General features: G+C 43.5%; 2 protein-coding genes across 3 annotated transcripts; one reads left to right on the forward strand and one right to left on the reverse strand.

Moving 5' to 3' along the window:
• Window positions 1-546: 546 nt before the first annotated feature.
• si:dkey-166k12.1 (solute carrier family 22 member 6-B) lies at window positions 547-4,570 on the reverse strand. The gene is made up of 10 exons (XM_026348107.1): window positions 4,232-4,570; window positions 3,658-3,761; window positions 2,985-3,139; window positions 2,616-2,784; window positions 2,320-2,434; window positions 1,726-1,832; window positions 1,402-1,613; window positions 1,188-1,296; window positions 892-1,104; window positions 547-643 (listed from the first exon to the last, which is right to left on the reverse strand). The coding sequence occupies exons 1-10, from the start codon at window positions 4,568-4,570 to the stop codon at window positions 547-549; spliced, it is 1,620 nt and encodes a 539-aa protein (XP_026203892.1).
• A 4,002-nt stretch (window positions 4,571-8,572) lies between these two features.
• LOC113155077 (trafficking kinesin-binding protein 1-like) lies at window positions 8,573-19,930 on the forward strand. Of its 2 annotated transcripts, none has more exons than XM_026349585.1 (18): window positions 8,573-8,734; window positions 9,211-9,405; window positions 11,728-11,804; window positions 12,112-12,228; window positions 12,445-12,545; window positions 12,658-12,763; window positions 12,859-12,937; window positions 13,105-13,235; window positions 13,322-13,396; window positions 13,529-13,666; window positions 13,761-13,837; window positions 14,014-14,262; window positions 14,463-14,743; window positions 16,216-16,334; window positions 16,445-16,652; window positions 16,758-16,863; window positions 17,376-17,501; window positions 17,729-19,930. In XM_026349585.1, the coding sequence occupies exons 3-18, from the start codon at window positions 11,754-11,756 to the stop codon at window positions 18,321-18,323; spliced, it is 2,559 nt and encodes an 852-aa protein (XP_026205370.1). In that variant the 5' UTR covers window positions 8,573-8,734; window positions 9,211-9,405; window positions 11,728-11,753; the 3' UTR covers window positions 18,324-19,930. The 2 variants fall into 2 exon arrangements, with proteins under 2 accessions (XP_026205370.1, XP_026205372.1); XM_026349587.1 differs by having other exon boundaries at window positions 14,466-14,743.
• The last annotated feature ends 1,072 nt before the right edge of the window (window positions 19,931-21,002 follow it).

The following is a 21,002-nucleotide window of genomic DNA, read 5'->3' on the forward strand; positions in this document are numbered from 1 at the left end:
TGTAATACATATTTCAGTGATTCAAGTAATCATTGCAAGTCATTTTACATCTGATTATACTTCACTATAATAGAAAACAAACCACAAACAGTTCAGTTATTAAATAACCCTTTACCTTAACATACTGATAATGACATTCCACATTTTCCAAACAAAACTACTCATTGACAAGTATAACAAAATATAATATGCAAAATATTAAGTGCATGCAATACTAGTCTCACTAGTTTTATTTTGTTTTAACATGAAATAGAAAATGAGGCAGTTGCTTGTTTAACACAGCATTAAGATTCGACAAAGCTATTCCATAAAAGGTTTGAAAACTTCACAAAAATATAAAACAGATTTTATAAAATCCACAAAATGTAATGAATCCTTCATTCCGAAGACACAGTCTGCTTAAGTCTTCTTCTCCAGTTAATTTATCAGAATAGCACAAAGAGGTACACAAGTTGTACATGCATGCACCTGCATTTTACAGGTAGATGGAATAGTGTTTGTGTTGTGCTGTGTAACAGCTATATCTGTGCATCCTGGTAAATCCAGCTATGTTTGGCTCACTGGATGTCGTAGCTCCTGCTCCTCTGCGCTTTTGGCTGGTTGGATAATATCCTCACACATGTCAGTGCACTTCTTGTTGTTGCTGCAGGAGACAAAACATACAGTACTGTACACCGTGAGCTGTACACAGAGGTTGGGTTTTCACACGGAAACAAACAAGGAACAAAACATGGGGCAGACTAAGGGTGTTCTGAACAAAGGTCTCAAGGTGACTCATTATGTGCAAGAAGAAAACCAATGATTAAATCCATCACACACCGTGCTTTTTTCACTACTCTGAAGGAAAAAGACAGTTGCATGCCAGTTAAAGTAGAGAGCACACTATGGTACCTCGTGTCCCAGTTCTCTGCGTCTTCCACTGTGTCAGGTAGAGGTCTATCTGCCGTTTCAGGCAGTGCTAGGGCAAGGACAGCACCCAGCAGAGGGGAGGTACCAAAGATGATCAGAGGTGTAGCAGGGCTGTGGTTATGAAGCATGTTAATAATGGGTGCTAACACACCACCCATCCTCGCAAACATACTGGACATACCTATTCCTGTTTGCCTGCAGGAACACATGGGAAAGATTTCATTGTAATTACCCTTAGAGATGAAAATAAAACTCATTATGAGACAAAGGTGTCTCACCGCAGCACGGTGGGGAATATCTCAGCAGTGTACACATAAATCACAGCAAAGGACGCAGTTATACCAAACTTCCCTAGCATTGCAAGGCCGGTCAGGACATTAGGATGATCTGCACACAAACAAAGTGAGGATAACAGGAAACACAAGGAGAGAAGCTGTGCCACTGATAAAACTGTCACGTAATATGAATACAAATACACTGTGCCCATCCTACCTGCGGGGACAGCAAGCATGAGGAGACATGCGAGGCCTCCAACCACAAGAAATCCACTCTGGGAGAGTCTGCGACTGCAGGGTAGGACGAGCAGCACCAGAGAACGAGCCGGGATCTCAACCACACCGAACACAAACTGGCTCAAGTAGAGGTTTGTCCCCAACCTGGACACACCCAGCGAGAGGCCGTAATACACCAGCACATTCACAAACCTGGTGGAAAAGAAGAAGCGATATATAGATACAGTGTAAAATTATTTCTGGTAAATAAATAAAACACCAACAAGAATATGTACAAGTATATATGTACATATACAAGATCTACCAGAGGTAAAACAAGATGATGGCCCTCTTCCTCATCTGTGGCGTTCGTACGAGGTCCAGCGCTGAATGGCTTCCTTTACCTCCACCTAAAATGTCACACTTCTCAACCTGATGTGCACAAAAACACGCACATATACCAAAATAAGTCTGGCGATACTGTTTTCATCACCACAAAACCCAATGAAAAAACCCAAACCAACAATGGTGAGTACACCAAATGTGTAACCATCCACAGCTAAGAACAGTCTCCAACAAAGTCTTTCTGTTATGTGGCTGTGAGTAATGGTGTTACTCACCTGTCATCTGTGGGCTTTAGTCATTTTACCAATGTTTAAAGTGATAATGGACAGGAGAGAACAGCTCGTCATGCTCTATAATAAAATCCTGCCCACCAACACAACTTGATAGTTCTGCACTGTGGTTTACTTCACAAAGTTGTGAAGTATTAAGAGATGGACAAATACGTTGTTGGTTTTGGTACTCTCATAGGGTTTGTCGACAACATTAAAAAGAGTATATAAATGAAAAACACAATTCTTCTCGTGACTCTACAATAATACTGGTTTCACATTAAAATTAATTATACTGCAGACACCTGTACAGCGTGAGGTAAGACCCGGCCATTAACTAGTGCAGCCTTGCGGAGGAGTGCAATGGCTTCCTCTTTTCTGTCCTTGGTCAATAACCATCTGGCAGACTGAGGGAGCACCCTGACAGGAGACAGAGAAAGCATACCACAGACAGAGGGGGGGGGGGGGGGGGGGAGGCAAGAGTGGATGCCAGAAAGAAGGGCAGGGGAGGAAATGAGAAACACAAACAGGCTATTCATGTCTTCATGTGCAAGAAATGTACGAGTGGAGCTGATGTTCAGATGTCAGTTGAATGTCCTACCATATATAAAAGATGAGCAGGAAGCCTGGTGCTGATATAGCCAGTTGCAACTTTCTCCAGTCTCTGATCAGATACGCTATACCTGCCAGCAGCATGTAGCCCAGGCCAAAGGCGTAGTCGGTTAGGATACCGGCTAGCATGCGTCTCTTGGTGCATGTCCACTCAGTGCCTACGGAGAAAATACAGGTCGCACAAAACACGAGACATAATTGAGATGACTGCTGCTAATGAATCTGTTAGTTATCCAGCTCCTTTAATGCATTAATACATTTAATCCAGTTTTTGCTTCTACTAATAAACTGAATAGTCGTCTCCCTTCCATTTTAGTCTAACACTTCTCAACAGAATGTGCTGTGATTTTGTTAATACCTAGTACAAAGGCATTTATTATGACTCCAGATATCGTGGCACCAACTATAAAGCGAAGAATCACATAGACAAGGAAGTTGGGCGCAAAGGCCACGGCGACTCCAAACACAGTCTGAAGAGCGATGCACAGCAGCAGGACCAATCGTCGGCCGTACCTTACGTAAAGAGAGAGAAGAACTGGACATGACTGTGTCCTCTAAGCACATGAATAAGTGAACCACTGTGACTGTGAAAGGGCGAGACCGGTGCATACAGGCATGTATGAAGTGTTAGTGTGAAAAACCTGCCACTTCCTGCTGAGGCACCTTCAGGAATTTCAGTAGTATACTAGAGTTTAGTGTCACATGAACATTTAATGATGCTTCACATACTTAGTAGACCTTTATGATGTACAGTTATTCACTTTTTCATGTTTTTAAGACACATATATCACCTATATTTGTGTAAAAAAAGAAACAATCTCGCTTAAGCGCTTCAACTCAGCATAATGTGTCCACTGTCCTACTTAGACGAGACTGCCATACACCAAGGACTCCAGTTGTGCCTGCTCCCTGCAGCAATGCTTTGATGCTGTAGATCTGACAGTGTGTTGTGACTGTGTGAAATGAGTGGTGATGTGGCTCCAGAGAGAGAGAGAGAGAGAGAGAGAGAGAGAGAGAGCAGCACAGCCTACCTGTCAGCCATGGCTCCAAAAATCACTGATCCCACCAACAGGCCAAGCATGTAGATAGACGAACCAAGACTATTCAGTCCAGCTTTGTCGCACACTAGGTCCCACTAAAAAAGTAGTGCAGGGGTTGTTAGTGGAGTATTAATGTAAACTGTTTATTCACAGACCTTAAAACTTTGCTGAAAAGATCAATCCTTGGTTTAGAGAACGTTATAATAACACTGTAAAGTTGTAATAATGTGCCTGTGCATAATGATGCTCAGTATTAAAGCCATAATACTAATACTTTGTGATATTTTGCTGCTGTTACATTTCTTTATGTACTTGTGCACTTTTGGATCATCATAAGAAATGCAACCAGAGGTCAGTGCTCATCATCTCAGTGTGTACTGGGGACATGCATACACAAGATATTAAACATATATATGGTTATAATTTGTGTTAAAATAAAGTTTATGTTGTCATAATATTTAAAGTAATATTTCTAGTTTGGATCACTTTTGGATTACCTAACAACTATTTAACCCCAGATCTAAAGGGTATCTGTGGATATATCCACAGTGATATCAAACTGTACCTCTGTGACTGTGGTGCTCTGAAACGTTTCCTTGCTGTACACCCATCCATGGCCACACGGGACGCGCTGGGTCCAGTTGTTTTGCAGCAGGACATCGGAAGAGAAGCAAGAGGCATCCGAGAGGCTGGAGTTCACACTGAGAGTACCGGGGATGAAGGACTGATTCCCGTCCGCTGAACTCGAGCTGTCTCGGCAGCGATGTGGCGGCGTGGCTCCCGTGAAGATGCTCACCATCATGTGAAAAGCGAGCAGGATCTGGGGTAAACAAATCCATGTGTACAGGATTTTCTGATACTTGCCGAAGCCACCGATGGCAGCGAGGATCTGGTCGAAATTCATGTTTGGAAAATGCAGTATATGGGCCAATGTGGAGATTCCAGGTGGATGAGGCGCGGGAGGCTGGGTGTAAATACACAGTAGACAATAAATAAGAGGGGCGGCGGGGAGTTGGTATTGTTCTCGAGGTAAACCAAGTTCAATCAATTCTCGTGTGCAGCCACATTAATCCTAAAACGACCTGAAGAAAACATGAATATCTTCTTGCACTTCTCACCCTGCAGCTGCACGAATACGCTCCAAAACGGAGGTTCAGGGGTTCATTAAAAAAAAAACAAGCTGGATCAGTTTGATGAGTTAAAAACAAGATACAAAACTGTCCTCGTTAAATCCATTGTGCAAAATTGGCTGTAAAAAAAAAAAAAAAGTGAAAAATCCAATTAGGCTGTATCAGTGATGCTGTGATGCGCTTCTGTTTCCACACGGCGCAAAATCTGGAGAAACCCACACGCTCTATAGACACTTGGGAGTGTGCACGGTGTAGTGAAGACTGTCCTTCATATCTACAGGAATAATAGCATCATAATAAAACACCGCAATAGACTCCAAGCAAGCGTCACACCACCCCCACTGACGCGCTGTGAACCTAAAGGAGACTGGATGCATACATCAGTTGCACATGCTGCCCTACAGTCTCCACAACACAAACACCTACAGCATAGATTTGAGAGAGAGAGGGAAAAAAACACCATGTGCCAGTATCCAGAGAGGCCCTGTGCTGCCATCTGCTGCTGGAAGAGTCATTTACAGTGAGGTGTCCAGGGGTTCACCTCTAAAAACAGTCTGCCTGCTGCCTCTGTCTCCAACATTGCAGGCTGGATGTGCTTGTTATAAGGTCATGTAACCCATGTTGTCCTTGTTCTTTGTTTATTTTGTGTCTCTTTAGTTTGCTTGGTGTCTGCTTTTGTTTAACTCTTTGGTTTTTGTGCTTGCTGTCGGTCTCCCTTTGCTCACTTTCGCTCTGTTTCGGGTTGTTTGTAGACGTTTTGGCCCAGGTTCCCTCCCTGACCTCTCGGTTAGTGTTAACATTTTGTCCTCAGATCAGTACCTTCAAATGAATTTGTCCAGCTACAGGCATGGAAGATGAAAACCCTTCCAGGTCCAGAGTGGAGGGGGTGAGGAATGCCTATTTGGACTGAGTCATGTTCAGTTAATCTCTGGAAAACAATAGATCCTCTTTCTTCAGCCCAGCTTGTCAAGTGGGAGGGAATCCCAGCAGATCTCTAGTCTTAATGTTTAACTAGAGGAAACACATTTACAATGTAAAGATGCTGATAGACGTGTATGCATAATAAAACACAACAGTTAAGTTGCTGTAGAATATGTTAGGTCATATGTAATAACAAACAAATAGGCCTCCTTCTTTATAGACGATCCATATATCGTCTATGTGACATTTACGTAAAGTGTTTTAAGGTGGGTGGAAAAGCAAAGAAAGTTTGTACCCACAAGAAATTTTAATCCTTTTTTCAAACAATCAAATTCTGTCCTAATGAAATGAAATTTCTAGGTCAACTTAGGAGCAACTTCCTTTCTATATGTAATAAAGGGATATGTAAATCAGGAGGAACTTGGGACGTGGCCCGTTCCTGATGTGGGTGCTCCTGATGTCACTGTCAAGGGGGAGACAGTTAGTAAAGAAGTAGATAAAAATTAGCATCACCTCATAATTAAAAACAGTTTATGAGCAAATGACGGTCCAAATAAACCCAGGCTACATGTTACAGTCAAAACACTGATTATTTATTAATAAATATTGTTATACATTTGGTATTCTTAATGGGAATTAGCACTGTGGTCAATATCTTGCTCTGTATCTTTTTTATGACTACACGCTTTCAAAAACATGTTACATTTTAATTATTAGGTACAGATCCTCTAAGCCAGATTCTCACGCTGGTTGTTTGGTTTCAAGATGAACTTCTGGTAAATGAGGATTTTATTTTGAAGGCGGCAGCCGCTGGTCCTGTGCCCCTGTTCCTGTCTGTCCTGACAGCGGCGAGGGAGGCTCCAAAGGAGAGTGAGAGACAGAGGGAGATGGCTGTAGGGAAAGAGGAGAGAGGACCGAGCCAGGATCTACTTTGAAAACCAACCTAAAGTGACCTTGATCGTCGAGACTGAGTCCGGATCGTAGAGATGTGCGCTCGCTCCGCCCGGCCTGCGTACTGTGAGACAGAGACCCCTTCTACCGGCTCCATCTGAGAGAGACAACCCGCAAAATCTGACAATCGCCCCTGTGCAGGATTACTGAACCGCACCAGATTCCCTATCGCGTTTTTTTTTTATTTTTTTTTTTGGATCTCTGACAGAGAGCACATCATCTGGATCAGTCACTAGCACCAGTGTGTGTGTGTGTGCCCGTGTGTGTGTTTATGTGTGTAAGTACAGCTCTGTACCGGGGCTTTCTTTTGCGCTGCTTTTCACAAATCCACTGTTTAAGGGCGATGCCTTGCGCCATAAGGTCAGGTGTCAGATGTTTTGGTATTTATTGTGTTACTGTAAGGGCACCATTTATGAACACCCTGATCCGCATCCGTGACGCGATCAGCTGATGTAGACGAAGCCACACCCTCAGACTAGATTCAAATAACATTGTTTATGCCACATGCATGACTGAACCCTGGCCTATTTACTGGGGGACTCTGCCATCAGCCTCATTCACTGCACGACACTAGTAATATTTTGTGACTTATCTCCAACATTTCTTCTAAGACATTCAATGTTATTATGACTGCTTATGCTTTAGTCTTTTAGTCCACAGGGTCAGCTGGTTTCTGTTGTTTTGGGAGGATGCATTATAATCCCATGCATGTGCATGCTGCTAGTCTCAATGTGAAATCATCTGTCATACATCTGTGGTGTAATTCTGGAAATGACTAATGAAAAGGTGTTTTAGGGCCAAATGCATTTTCCTGCTAACTCTCCTTTAAACTGCCGCAATGGGAAAGACGTCCCAAGGTTGTGGTTGCTGCTATCCGGGGACCCAAGCATGTGCAGAACGATTCACCTTTCTCGACTGGTGTGGTCATGCTTTTTATTTATAGAAACAAAAAAGAAATCTCGGTCAAACATATTCATCGACAGCTCTGACTGTGCATGCACCTGGCTTCAAAAGACAAACGTCGCTCATGCATATGCACGCACACTTTTCTTTCTGCCTCTATTTATATTCTGTTCCACCACCAGCAGCAGCATCACTAGCTGTTTGATCTGACACACAAGTGTATTTTGTGAAGCAGACCTGTGGTGCGTTTGCTGACTCCAGCCTGCCGTGTATCTGCAGTGTAACACTGATTCTAGCTACGCTGCAAGGTCACTTTGCTTGAGTACAGTAACATACTCTACACAGGCAGCCTAGAATCAAACTTCAGTCTTACTGTGCCCCTCCATTAACTTGTAGTTATGAAGAAGGGCTACTTGGGTGACTGGGAGATGAGGTGACGTGGATTGCAGAGTTGGCTGTTGGTTAAAAAGTTTGTCTTTTGGATTTCAGCTACCATGTTGGCAGACACCCTAAACAGCCCTCTCAGACACATCTCTTCTGTTCAGTAGTTTTACTGATCTCCCATGATAGGGAGAACCAGAAAAATGATTTCCCGTACCTGGATCCATTAACTTACACGTCTCACTATATCATGCTATTATCAAGAGTTGCTCTTAACCCTCGTCTACCCTTTTATTCATTTCCTGGCAGATGAAAAGTAGTGTCTGCAGATGAGCGCCTGTGATTTATGCAACTTGCTGGCAGGCAGCTCACTGCACAGTCAGCAGGAGCACTTTAAGTTAAAGACTCTGTAGGGAAAGAGGGAGACACATTGATCAGTGTGGACTTTGAGTTAGGGCAACACAAGTATGAACGCACGTCTGTGGAAAGGTCCCTTAGCTCTCTTCTCTCCTCTCCAGGTTGTGTGTCTGCTGTCCTCTGTCAGGCGGACGTGCTGACCAAGTGGAGCTCCAGCTCCAGAGGCCCATGGCCCCTGTTTCTCTCCATCAGTGAGAGGTGAGTCAAGCTGGCCTCCCCGGCCCCAGACCCGGACCCGGACCCAGACCCCGAGCCCGACCAGCGGCGGCGCACAAACGAAGAGCAGTATGTGAGCGAGGGCGAGTCCAGCCAGCTTGACACACACCCTGCGCCGCCCGAATGCAGGGACGCCGAGACCATCACAGGTACGTGAGTGTGCATATGGGTGAACTTTAGGGAATTACTGTAAGAAAACTGATTTGATTTTAGTTTTTGATTTAACAAGACCACCAGGTTAATGTAAACAAGCATCCAGAGAAGGCAGATGTAGTTTAATAATTTGTTGCAAGTAAAAGTACTGCATTCAGGTTGGGTACACCAGTATGAGCAACAAAAAAAAATACATATATATAAAACGTAAATGTGCGTATTGGTGTCAGTACTAACAGATGTGTAAACCAATTCTCGTTGGGCGACTGGTGGGGTACACCCTGGACAGGTAGCAAGTCTATCTCAGGGCTGACATATAGAGACATATTCTGAGTTAACCTGCATGTCTTCGAATTATTTAGATTTACATTAGCGGTGAACATTACTGAAGTACACTTCATAACATGAGCTGATTTCACACACATGCTCTTCCTTCTGCTTCTATGTCCTCTTTGGCTCCTGTCCTATTCAGATGTGTGCAACAGCACTGACCTGCCAGAGTTTGAGATCATCAGTCTTCTGGAGGAGCAGTTACCGGTGTACCGTTTGCGGGCTGACACCGTCTACGGCTACGACCACGATGACTGGCTGCACACTCCCCTCGTCGCACCGGACGCCAGGCTCGACTTGACCTACGAGCAGATAGAAGAGACACTCAAATACTTCTGTGAGTCTGGCTAACGCACAGTTCAAATTAAAGCGATCCATTCATTGTATCTCTGATTGGCCCTGGATTTGTATTTAAAGCCCCCACGTGGGCTGTACTGAACAGTTGCCTTGTGGAATATTTCATTTGAAACGCAAGAAAAAACATGCCATAGTTCTCCCATTGGTTGACTCAGAACAATCAATATTAAAATCAATACTTTGTCCATAAATGAACCATATCACCACTCTGCATAATACATTGTCTCAGAGCATCTCTTAATAGACAGAGACAAAGAGGTTTGGGGAGCAACAACAGCCTCGTCTGCAGAGGCTTTTTCACATAAACAATTTGAAATGGCTGCAATTCATATTCATTTCCCGTTGGTTTACTAGGTAGTGCTTGGAAGGCTTTGATGAAAACATTAAATCCATTAACTTATAAACATAAGGGTTGTTTTAATCTGCTTTCAAAACCATCTGATGTCTGTGTGATACAGGTAAGTCTTTCCTGGCACAGATTTTCAAAGCACCAGTGGGTCCATTTTCTACTCTAACTGAGACTGTAGCCTCCCTCCACAAGGTGGAGCCCAGCCACATGTTTCTCATGAGTAGATGCTATTGTCTATGGTGTAGTTATAAAACATGAAAAAAGATGTTAATACTTTTTTATATTATAATTTACTTTAAAGTCATTTAAATGTAATTTTAAACATTTATACTTACATTTAAATGATCAGCAAGTGACGGGACAAATCAGTTTGCACATAGCAAGGTATTGTGCATTGTTCCTGAGACTAACACAAACTACATTTAAAACCTGTCTGTATGTGTGGACGTCCATGTCTTCCTATGATTGTGTGGACACATTATCACGATAACATTTTGGCTGCTCCTTGCAACTTAAGACTTAGTTTTAAGGCTAAGGCTAAAGTTAGGGTTAGGGGTTTAGGCACTGATGGTGATGTCATGGTAAGGTGCAAGGTGCAGCATGATCAGTGTGCTAGAAAGAAAATGCGTATGTGCAGGGGGTTTGTTTGTGGCTGAGGGTTGCCCTGGTAACAGCAGCTAGAGGCAGATAGATGTTGAGCAGCCTTGCGCAGAGCAGAAGACAGATGAGTGTGAAAGAATGAAAGAAAGGTGAAAATGAGAGACGTGAGAGTTCTGTCCACACTTGTAAACTGGAATAAGAGGCCAAAACTGCAGCCTGCGTTCTCTGATTAGCTCTGTCATCCATCTTTCACCCTCTAGTGTCCAATCACAAATTGCTGTATCACAGCAGCAGCTGTGCAGCTCTTCCCAAAACGGATGTGCAGTTTCTGTCATCTCTCCGCCTCCCTCGCACTCAGTCACAGGGGTGTTCATGTGGGCGGAGGGTAATTTAGGCTCCAGGCCTGTTTCACTGTACAGCAGCTGAGCGGTAGGAGTGAGCGAGTGATAGAAAGTGAATGGATCAGTGTTTGGATCATTTCTGCTTGTCAGTGATCGTGAAGCCCAGGGAGGAGATGGACAGCAAGAGCAGGGTGGAGGGATCAGCAGGGGATGAATTTGAGCTGGATGAGTGGTACTGTAAAGAGGACAAGAAAGGTAAAGTGATATGTAATCAGTTTGATTGTAGCATTAATTTCTTTCCAGAACTTTGATATGTGTTTTAGTGGACCTAGACAAGTGCAAGCTAGGGTACATAGCTTGAAATCCTACTACTACAGAATCTCTGCAACATATAAAGGTGAATTTAAAGGGTTTGCAGTGGAGATTAACAGGAATTGCGTGGAGATTGCTGACTTTAAATTTGCTCCGTTGTCATTAAGCTCTTACACATACACACACAAACAAACGCACGCAAACAAATTGTATAGTTGTGCCTGTGAGAAACAGACTGGATCACAGTTTGAACACAGTTGCCTACATTTATTTTAAAGTTAATTGTAGCAATAGTTTCTTGTTAGTTAGAATACTTGCAGGATTACAGAGGTCTACCATGTATATGTATTGAATAACTTTGTGCAGCAAGGCATTGATTACAGTAGAATCAATAAGAGCTGCTACCCTGGGGCAGCACAGCCAACTGTAGTGCGCCATGGAAAACAACCTTTTCTCCTTGCACTCTGCCCTGCTCGTTCATACGCTAACATTATGTCAGTGGTGACGAAATGTGTTACATCCTAAACATGACCCATCGGCCACCTCTCAGAGGACCACTTTCTAAACTTCCCGTGTTATATAATGAGACCGTGGGTGCACACCATAGTACATGCTCACGCATCACACCAGAAGTGTTGAGGAGACGGCTTATTTGCAGTGCAGTCTTTTCATTCCGTTGGTGTGTTTTATATTTCCACAGTGCTATGTGCAGACAGAGTGGGCCAGATGACGAAGACCTACAATGACATCGATGCTGTCACACGTCTGTTGGAGGAGGTGAGGTGCTCTATTTTTGTCTGGTCTATCAGTGTAATTCAAAGCTGCACAAGGACAGATTTTAATCAGGCTAAATCACAATGTCGGGGCTGCAACAGAGGGGATGCTTCACCTGAGATTAAGTGTATCTATTAATTAGAATATGCTGGGGAGGGAGTGGAAAGTTCCTTTAGGAAACGACTCAATAAACAGAAAAATACAAACAGTGGTGACTGTAATGGTTCAGTCACCAATGTACTCACAAAATAAGAAATGTACTTTTTCCAGCAATAAATGTCATCACTGTCGTTTGTCTTCCATCAAATAGAAAGAGAGAGATTTGGAGTTGGCTGCGCGGATCGGCCAGTCGCTTCTTAAGAAGAACCGCACTCTGACTGAACAGAATGATTACCTGGAGATGCAAGTGGGACAGATCACGGAGGAGGTTTGTGCGCACACAAACATACACATAACATAATCAGACACCGACGATGTGATGCAGTTGAAAGCGGAATAAGCAGCTGCTGAGTTGGTGTCATTTTGTCTGTTATGTCCAAGGTCAGGATTGAATACACTTGTGTATGTTTTGAAGAGATCCCTTCTTGTCATACACAAATCCAAATAGAGACACAAACCCTGACCAGGATCTGATGTCTTCCAGGTGGCTCAGCTGCACCACGAGCTGAACCTGAAGGATGAGCTGCTGCAGTTTTACACCAATGCGGCTGAGGAGAGCGAGGATGAGTCCAGCAGCTCCCCAACGTTAGCATCCTCTCTTTACTAAGCAGTGCCTCATATTCATATACATACACACACACATATATATATATATATATATATATATATTGTCATGGTTACTCTTGTCTATTCAAAGGGGTAAGAAAAGTAAAGTGGAAACAGCTTCAGGAGGCTTTGTGAGCAACACACTCCAGAGGAAACTCAAAGAGCTGGAAGAGGAGAACCTCTCTCTCCGCTCAGAGGTAGCTCCACACACAGCAACAGCAATATACACACATGATGTAAGAAAATGAAATTACTGGGCATATTTCGTTTAATTGTGGACGTCTACGTGCAGGCTAACCATCTAAAGTCAGAGACTGAAACATATGAAGAGAAGGAGCAGCAGCTTGTCAACGACTGTGTGAAGGAACTCAGTACGTCCTTCCTTTTTATTCATTTCTATCTCAGTCTGAACCTTATCTTACTGTGTTTCTGTGAACATCTAGACTTTCGGTCTCCTTTTACCCAATGCTTTTGACGGATGTTGCTGTTTTTCCTTCTCTCACTCTGAACTAAACTTTTTTTTTTTCCATGCTGTCAGGGTTGTCCAGTCTCCAGATCTCTGCCATAGCGGAGGAGTTGGCCCGTAAAACTGAGGATGCCTCCCGACAACAAGAGGAAATCACACACCTCCTGTCTCAGATAGTAGACCTGCAAAAGAAAGCCAAATCTGTGAGTACACATGTATAGACACAACTCAAAGGTGACTGGCATCATGCTCTCATTTTGCTAATTAACAACTCTGTGTGTCTGTGTAGTATGCGGTGGAGAATGAGGAGCTCTCTCAACACCTGATGGCAGCTAAAGATGCCCAGAGGCAGCTTACGGCCGAGGTAACGTCCACATCACTGCGCTTTCATGATCATACATTTCTCTCTTAGCCAAGCTGTTCATATCCTTTTCTGTTCTGTGTATGTCTTAGTGTTGTCATTGGTTACTTAAGTTTATTATCTGCTGTACAACAGCTCCAGGAGTTGGAGGAGAAGTATTTAGAGTGCATTGAGATGCTGCATGAAGCTCAGGAGGAACTGAAGAACCTTAGGAACAGAAACTACCCTGCAGGAACCCCCCGACGCTACCACCCTCTGGGGCTCTACCCAATGGTAGGGGTGTGCGTATGTGTGTACTGTACTGTGGATCTGTGGGTGCATGAACACGTCGATCTCCTGTTCCTTCATGATTTTTTATGTGTTGCAGGATTCTCTGGCAGCCGAGATTGAGGGAACAATGAGGAAGGAGCTGAGTCTGGATGATCCAGACTGCGAGGAGCAGAAGTACGAACTAAGGACTGAGTTATAGAACTAACTATACCAGACTGTGTGGTTTACATACAACAGAGTTTTTTAGTTCTGCTCATCTCTACCAATTTCATCTTTATTAAATGTGTGTAATATAGTCAGTAAAAAATACTGTACACACTATGTAATATTCTTGTTTCTGATGTTTCCAGAATCCATCGGAAGCGTGTTTTTGAGACAGTTAAGAACGTCAACCAGACAGTGCGTCAGCGTTCACTGACTCCAACCAGCGCCAACATCCCAGGCTCCAACCAGTCTCTGTCTGCTCGGACATCGCCCCAGTCAAGCGGCCTCTCCACACCTCACTCCAGCGTGTACGGAGGTGACATCACTGGAGACAGTGTTGCCCTTGACAACCGAACACAGAGCATCCTGCTGGAGACGGCATCCAATCAGGATAGGTGAGGAGCTGTGGGCTAATGCAATTAACAAATTAGAGAGGAAGTGGACAGCGGAGGATAGTTTTTATACTGCTGCATGGATCAGAGCATAATAACAAAACATTTTTTATTTCTCCAGTTAAGTCTATGTAACATTATTTACTAAAAGATTCATTAATTGAAAAACCATCTGTCCTTATTCTTTAATTCTGCTCTGGCAGCAGCACAGAGAGCAGGGAGAAGAAGGCAACCGGGGCTGAGGATCTGCGGCTGGCTCTGCGGCGCCTGTCTCTGCGCCGACAGAACAATCTAAGCGAGAGACGCTTCTTTGAAGAGGAGAGAGAGCGAAGACGAGGAGGGCATGGTGGACTGCAGGAAGCGCTCGGCCAGGAGAGCGCGTTGAACCCCTCAGAAAGCATCATGTCACTTGGCAACCTCAACCTGTGGGCCTCGCGAGGGCCCTACCTCCCAGACAAACTCCAGATTGTCAAACCACTTGAAGGTGAGGGAGAAAAAGAGCACGGGGTGAGCTGCAAGGCGGTAAGGAAGTGGGAAGGTAAACGTCACAGAGGAGTTGGAACAAAGAAAGTGAACAAGTGGGGCTGGGGAACGGAGAAGGAGAGTAGGAGGGAGAGCTGTTATGGGCCTTCTCTTGAGGGTGAAAGGGAGAGAGGCGGAGGATGGGGGTGGGCGAGGAAGACGGGAGCTAGGATAGAGAGGGAGAGAGGAAGGAGGTGGGCCAGAGACCGAGCTGGGAGCAGGAAGGTGAAGGGAACAGGAGAGATGAAAGACAGGCCCCTGTCACTCATGGTCTTCAACTCGTTCTGGTCTCTGATGCACCATCACAAGTCAGGCAGCTTCGCATCTCCACACAGCTATTACAAAGACACACAGCCGAGGGGGTGGCTGTAGACCATACAGAACGGCAAACAGGAAGGAAAATATGTGCAGAATTACAGTTTGTGCAACCGTGGGGCAAGAGAAGGGGGTTCAGATCATCTACATATAACTATCCATGAATACACAATTATCTGCACTGGGTGGTAAGTTTTGATTTGACAGCTAATAGAGAACATCTCAGAGGTGTAACATGCCGTAAGGTTTGAACCCAGAGAGAATCAAAGCAGCGTAGTATTGTTCCCCTTGTGATACATGTCTTCTTCAATATTATCACTCTGACTAAGGTATTGAAGTTTGTGTTGCCTCTGCTGCCATCTGCCGGTCGTAACTTGTACTGTTTGTCTACTGGTAATCAAACATCTTCTGTTTACAATTCTTTGTAGTTCCACCTTCTCATTTCTTCTTTTATTTATTCTTTACATATGTATTTACTCTTTATTATTTGACTGACTTCCTCTGTTTTTTATGATGTCACATAGTTCGTTGTGTCACTGCTCGCTATCTCTGTGATAAGATGACTAATAAAAACTACTACTCATTCTAACTGTTCATTTCATTCTGACTTTTCATTTCACTTCATTTTTTAATCTTATTCCTTTGTTCTTCATCGCCTTTTATTTTCTTTGTTTTCTTATCATCACTGAGTCATATTCTGTAACAATTCTCTTTCTATTTCCTTGGATATTCTTATTAGAAAAACACATTAAGACAACATTAACATTCATTGCATACATTTAGTTGCATGTCTTGCTTTTATCACTGCTGTGTCAAATGCTCTATCCACTATGTTGCAACAGCTGTCATTCTGTCCACGCACCAGTGTTTTTCATTTATTATATTATTGATGAACAGCATGATTTTCAGCTAATAAACATACTGTGAAGCCACTGAGACTGAGACAAAGTGACACCGCCAGCTGTTGGACATCAAGAGCATTAAATGGCGACAGTAAAAATATAAGTTACACGTGAAGGAATAAACATTCCAAGTGCTTGTTTGTGTGTGATTGAAGATATCCGTCAGTGTAGTCGGTGTGTAGTGTTCAGTGAATATTTATTCATTTGTCTCCACCAGGCTCTGCCACCCTGCACCACTGGCAGCAGTTAGCCCAGCCTCACCTCGGTGTGATTCTAGACGCCAGGCCAGGAGTCGTGCCAAAGGGCTACAGACCCCTCGAACTTGAGCTGGAACAGGTGTGTCTGTGTTAGGATCAGAGTAAACAGATGCTATTTTTCCTTTTCTGCTTTTTCTGATGACAACCACACTTGGACAGAGTTGTAATAATGTTGCATGCTGTGTGCAGGTGTTTCCATGGGGCAGTCTCGAGGAGGAGGAACCAGGCGAGCAGTACTTCCAGAATCTTCCCACCTCCTCTGCCTCTGCGACCCCGGCTGTTCCATCCACCTCCAGCGCCGGCGACACCAGCCTCGGGCAGCCGACACCCAGCCTCGCTCCACCTTCACCACCCTCTCCATCGCCATCACCACACCTCAGCAACACTGATGCCCTGGGTGAACATTTATACTTCACATATGTAAACATTCACCCGCTTTAAACCCCAAAAGTGTATCGTACTCAACTTTTCTGATGTTCGTCTGTATTTGTGCGACTTGCAGCTGCATACTACCCAGGAAAATGCATGGCCCACACCAGCTCTACATACACCTTCACCACCTGTCGGATCCTCCACCCCACTGATGAGCAGACAAGGGTCACTCCAAGGTAATCAACACACTGCCTCTGGTAAAGTTTATGAACAATGGGAACTTTTTCTGGCCCCTTTCCTCTTGGGTTTCTTAAAATTTCTCTTTGATCTGCCCGAATTCATTCACAGACAACTTCTACAGTGGTTCGTCTGTGTGGAGATCCAGGTTACGGTTATGCCAAAGGTTCTTGTTCACTGGCACCAGTTTCACCTCTCATCCAAGCAGCCTCTTCTGTTCTTCTTCTACAGTAGCATGCTTTTAAGCTTAAGGCAGTAATATTGAAACGGGTCTTATTACAAACGTGAAGCAGTTTTCCTCTCTTTTAAATGTTTTAAGTATTGTAGTAATACTCAAAAGTAACATATGAACATGCAATTTAAACATGTGAGGTTAAGGTGATAATGAGGTTTAGCTTTTAAAATGGTGAAATATCATGATGGTGCAATTTAAGCTGTTAAAAACAGTAATAATGTTTTTCACATTTTAAAGTTTGCAATTCTCTTTTTAATTTTTTTTGTTGTCTCCCAGTCTAAACCCAGTCCCAGGATCATCCTCCTGTGTGATGACCAGCACTCTGTTGGGTACTCCTGCTGCTACTCCCTGCACACCCCGCAGGCTCAGTCTCAGGCCCTCTGAATCCTCTACCAACCTTAGGCACGGCTTCACTTATACCACTAAACTATTGAATTCATTATCCTGAAATATATTTTCTTCTCATTATTGTAGGAAAAAGCTGGTTTTTGCCCTGTTAATGTCTCATTTTTCCTAAAGCAGTTTATAAATAATGTTGATTGCATGACACGCATCAGCAGGTTGACACATTAGTTCTAATTGGCAGAATCCATGTGATGTTGACTGTTGTTTCTCTCATGTGCCTGCAGAGATGCGACACGCACCACCAGTACCTCGCTTGGTTTAGTGCGCCTTCTCCAGGAGAGAGGGATCTCAGCAGCAATGTATCACCAGAGCCAGGGTCTTGATCAGAGTCATGGCAATGGGGGAGTCTTATTGAGCACCTCCATCACCCCTAACCAAGCGCCCAACCCAGACCCTTTGCGCCCCTCTACCCCTCCCAACTCCCCAACAGGACAGGGAGCGTCAGCTGTGCCAACCTCTGCGGGCTTCGACTTTAAGAGCCCTTCCTATGACAACTTCCTTGCCTCCAAACCAGCCCGTTCTATTTTGAAGGAGGTGACCAGGGGGATGAGGGGCAGGCAGAGAGGGAGAGACTGTGAAAGCCAAACAGATGTAAGCGTGACGGTCCACAACCTCAACCTGCTGGATAAGGTAAAGCGACTGGGTGTGGCTGGAGCCCCAGGGGCCAGAGCAATGAGTCCTGGGCCCATGCTGGGTCCTCTGGGTGGGCTGCGCCGATCTGGCTCCCCATTTGGGCCTGATGGACTCAGAAGAAACCGGAGTTATCCAGCCATGGTCGGAGCCAGCATGGCCATGAAAGCCCCAGGGCCCCAGGAGTAGTATGGACTAGTGCTGGCCATCAGGGTAGCCCGAGGACTGGCTGCTGAGCAGTCACCAGGAGCCCAAACACAGACTCACACTACTGTTTCTAATCACTACTGTGGTTCCACACTGACACTGATCTTTATAGTGCTTTTCTTAAAGCGTTGGTTCACCCAAAATACATAAACCATATTTTCTGTTTGTTGCCCAACACATAGTAACTCTTTTAAAAACCTGGCTTTCTAATAAATGTCCCTGTGAATAATCCATAAACTATGAACTATGAAGTTCTCATTAGGAAATAATAATCCAGTTGAAACAAAAGCACACTCATATAATCAGATAAGAACTATATCACCTTAATGCTTGTGCATTAAGCATGAAAATGGGAACAGAAAGTTAGTTTAGCATAAAGACTTGAAACAGAAGGAAACTGCTAGCTTGGCTTTATCCACAGTTCTTTTCTCAACTCCCCTTTGAAACCACAAACGTATAATATCGTTCTCACTGTACAATTGTATTTGTTTATGGATTATGCACATTATATATAACAGATATACAATGGCAAGAAAAAGTAAGCGAACCTTGGTGGTGGTTTTCGGCATTAATTTGTCATAATATGTGATCTGATCTTCATCTGAGTCAGGAGTATGAACACATATAATGTGTGGAAAAAGTATGTGAACCCTTGGAATTAATTACTGGTTGACCTACCCCTTGGCAGCAATAACCTCAACTAGGTGCTTTCTGTAGCTGTGGATCAGACCGGCACATTGTTCAGGAGGAATTTTAGTCCATACTTCCTGCGGAACTGCCTTAGTTCTAGTCATATTCTTTGGATATCTTATGTGTGTTGCTCTTTTCAAGTTCTTCCATAGCATCTCTATTGGGTTGAGGTCTGGGCTCTGACTTCACCACTCCACTGTAGCCCATCTTGTAGTTTAATTTGACGTACAGACATTCTCACATTATGCTGACGAATTTTTTTATACAGTTGGGAATTCTTCTTTCCCTCAATCACTGCAAGCTGTCCAGGCCCTGATGCAGCAAAGCAGACCCAAATCATGATGCTTCCTCCACCATACTTTACGATTGATGTGAGGTTTCTATGATATGCTGTTCCCTTTTTTATGCCACATGTAGTTTTGTGTGTTCTTTCCAAATAGTCCAATCTTATTTTCATCAGTCCACAAAACATTTTGCCAATACTGCTGTGTATATCTTTGGCTGTCACTCAGGGTTGCTTCTTTACTTCATTAAAGAGTGTTCGTTGTGCTCTTGGGGTCATTTTGACTAGTCGCCCACTTCTTGCTAGAGTAGCCACAATCTTACAGTGTCTCCATTTGTAGATTGTTTGTCTAACTGTAGACTGGTGAATTTATAAAGTCTTTGACATCACTTTGTAACCCTTTCCAGAGGCATGGCTCACACAAGCACCTTCTTCTTATGCAGGGCAAACTCTCTTTTGTCAGTCAAAGTAGCTCTAGTTCAGACCCTCAAAATAATTTTCTTCCAGGTATACTAATGCCTGGAAGCCAGTTAGCTTTTATGAGGTCATTATTCCAAGGGTTCACATACTTTTTCCACTAGTACTATAAGGTATTTATGGTTGTTCTCAATAAAGACAGACAAAGATCAGAATGTTTTTGTGTTATTATTTTAGGCACATTATACTTGTTAATACTCTTGACTTAGATGAAGATCAGATCACATTTTATAACAAATTAATGCAGAAAACCATGAAATTCTAGCCACTGGTAAATACAACATGTGAGTGAGCTGAAGATGTGCTGGTAGATTTTTTTAACTTTGGAGAGACCCACGATAGCTAGAAAGAAAAGAAGATTCTTTTCGGAAACATCAAACCATTCTAGTCTTAAGAAAAACACAAATATAAATCCAGTCCCTTTTTATATTTGTGTAAAAGGGATGAGGCAGTGAAACAGATATGTTAAAATGAGGGCACATAAAAGTAGTTTTATGTAATTTAATATTATATAAGTGGGTGAATTGAGCCATAAAAAGAGAGCTATTGATATATCTGTCTGGTAAAAATCCAAAACTATGCAGTCAGAGCTGCAAATATCTTCCACTGCTTTGGAGACTGACTCTGCTGGCTAGATGTAGTACTCCCACTCTTGCCTTTTCTGAAACACATCCACAGAATCCCACACACATCCAGACATGCACAGGTGCACTGTTAAATCTGCCATCGCACTAGTTGGCTAACTGTAGTCGCTGTAGCACTAAACCATGCTTTTCTTCAGTATTACTGAACTGAGATGCACATTTAAAATGATTTGCACCAAATATGTGAAAACATGTCATAGGTGCTCCCTCTCTCTTCACTGTTCCCCCTGTCTAAATCCCTCTGGAATTTATTAGGGGCAAGTCTGACAAGTCGATTCCAACAAATCATTGAATAGATTTTATGTCAGTATTGAAGATACTTTCCGTTTAGTTTCCTAATTGGCCATTAGACAGGGTTGTTGATGGTGCTTCTACTGAACTGCATGGATCAATACACTGAAGAGGAGAGAGAAAGGAATAAAGCAACTGATTGGGGCTAATCAGCTGTGGTGGTCTCAAGCTCTCAGATTTTTCTTTAAATGAAGCAATATAGTGCCTCGACAAACTGTTTATTATGATTTATGTAGTTGGTGTGTTGGATTAAGAGTGTGAAGTAATTGTCTCAGC

The sequence above is a fragment of the Anabas testudineus genome, chromosome 11, assembly GCF_900324465.2.
Source record: "Anabas testudineus chromosome 11, fAnaTes1.2, whole genome shotgun sequence".
Classification (NCBI taxonomy): Eukaryota; Metazoa; Chordata; class Actinopteri; order Anabantiformes; family Anabantidae; genus Anabas; species Anabas testudineus.

Coding starts and splice junctions, on each gene's coding strand:
- LOC113155077 (XM_026349585.1), top strand. CDS start 11,754: ATGACGAAGACCTACAATGACATCGATGCTGTCACACGTCTGTTGGAG. Junction 13,397..13,528: donor AGAGGCAGCTTACGGCCGAG/GTAACGTCCACA, acceptor GCTGTACAACAG/CTCCAGGAGTTGGAGGAGAA. Junction 17,502..17,728: donor GAATCCTCTACCAACCTTAG/GCACGGCTTCAC, acceptor ATGTGCCTGCAG/AGATGCGACACGCACCACCA.
- si:dkey-166k12.1 (XM_026348107.1), bottom strand. CDS start 4,570: ATGAATTTCGACCAGATCCTCGCTGCCATCGGTGGCTTCGGCAAGTAT. Junction 3,762..4,231: donor AGAGCACCACAGTCACAGAG/GTACAGTTTGAT, acceptor CTACTTTTTTAG/TGGGACCTAGTGTGCGACAA. Junction 2,435..2,615: donor CTGCTCATCTTTTATATATG/GTAGGACATTCA, acceptor GTCTCCTGTCAG/GGTGCTCCCTCAGTCTGCCA.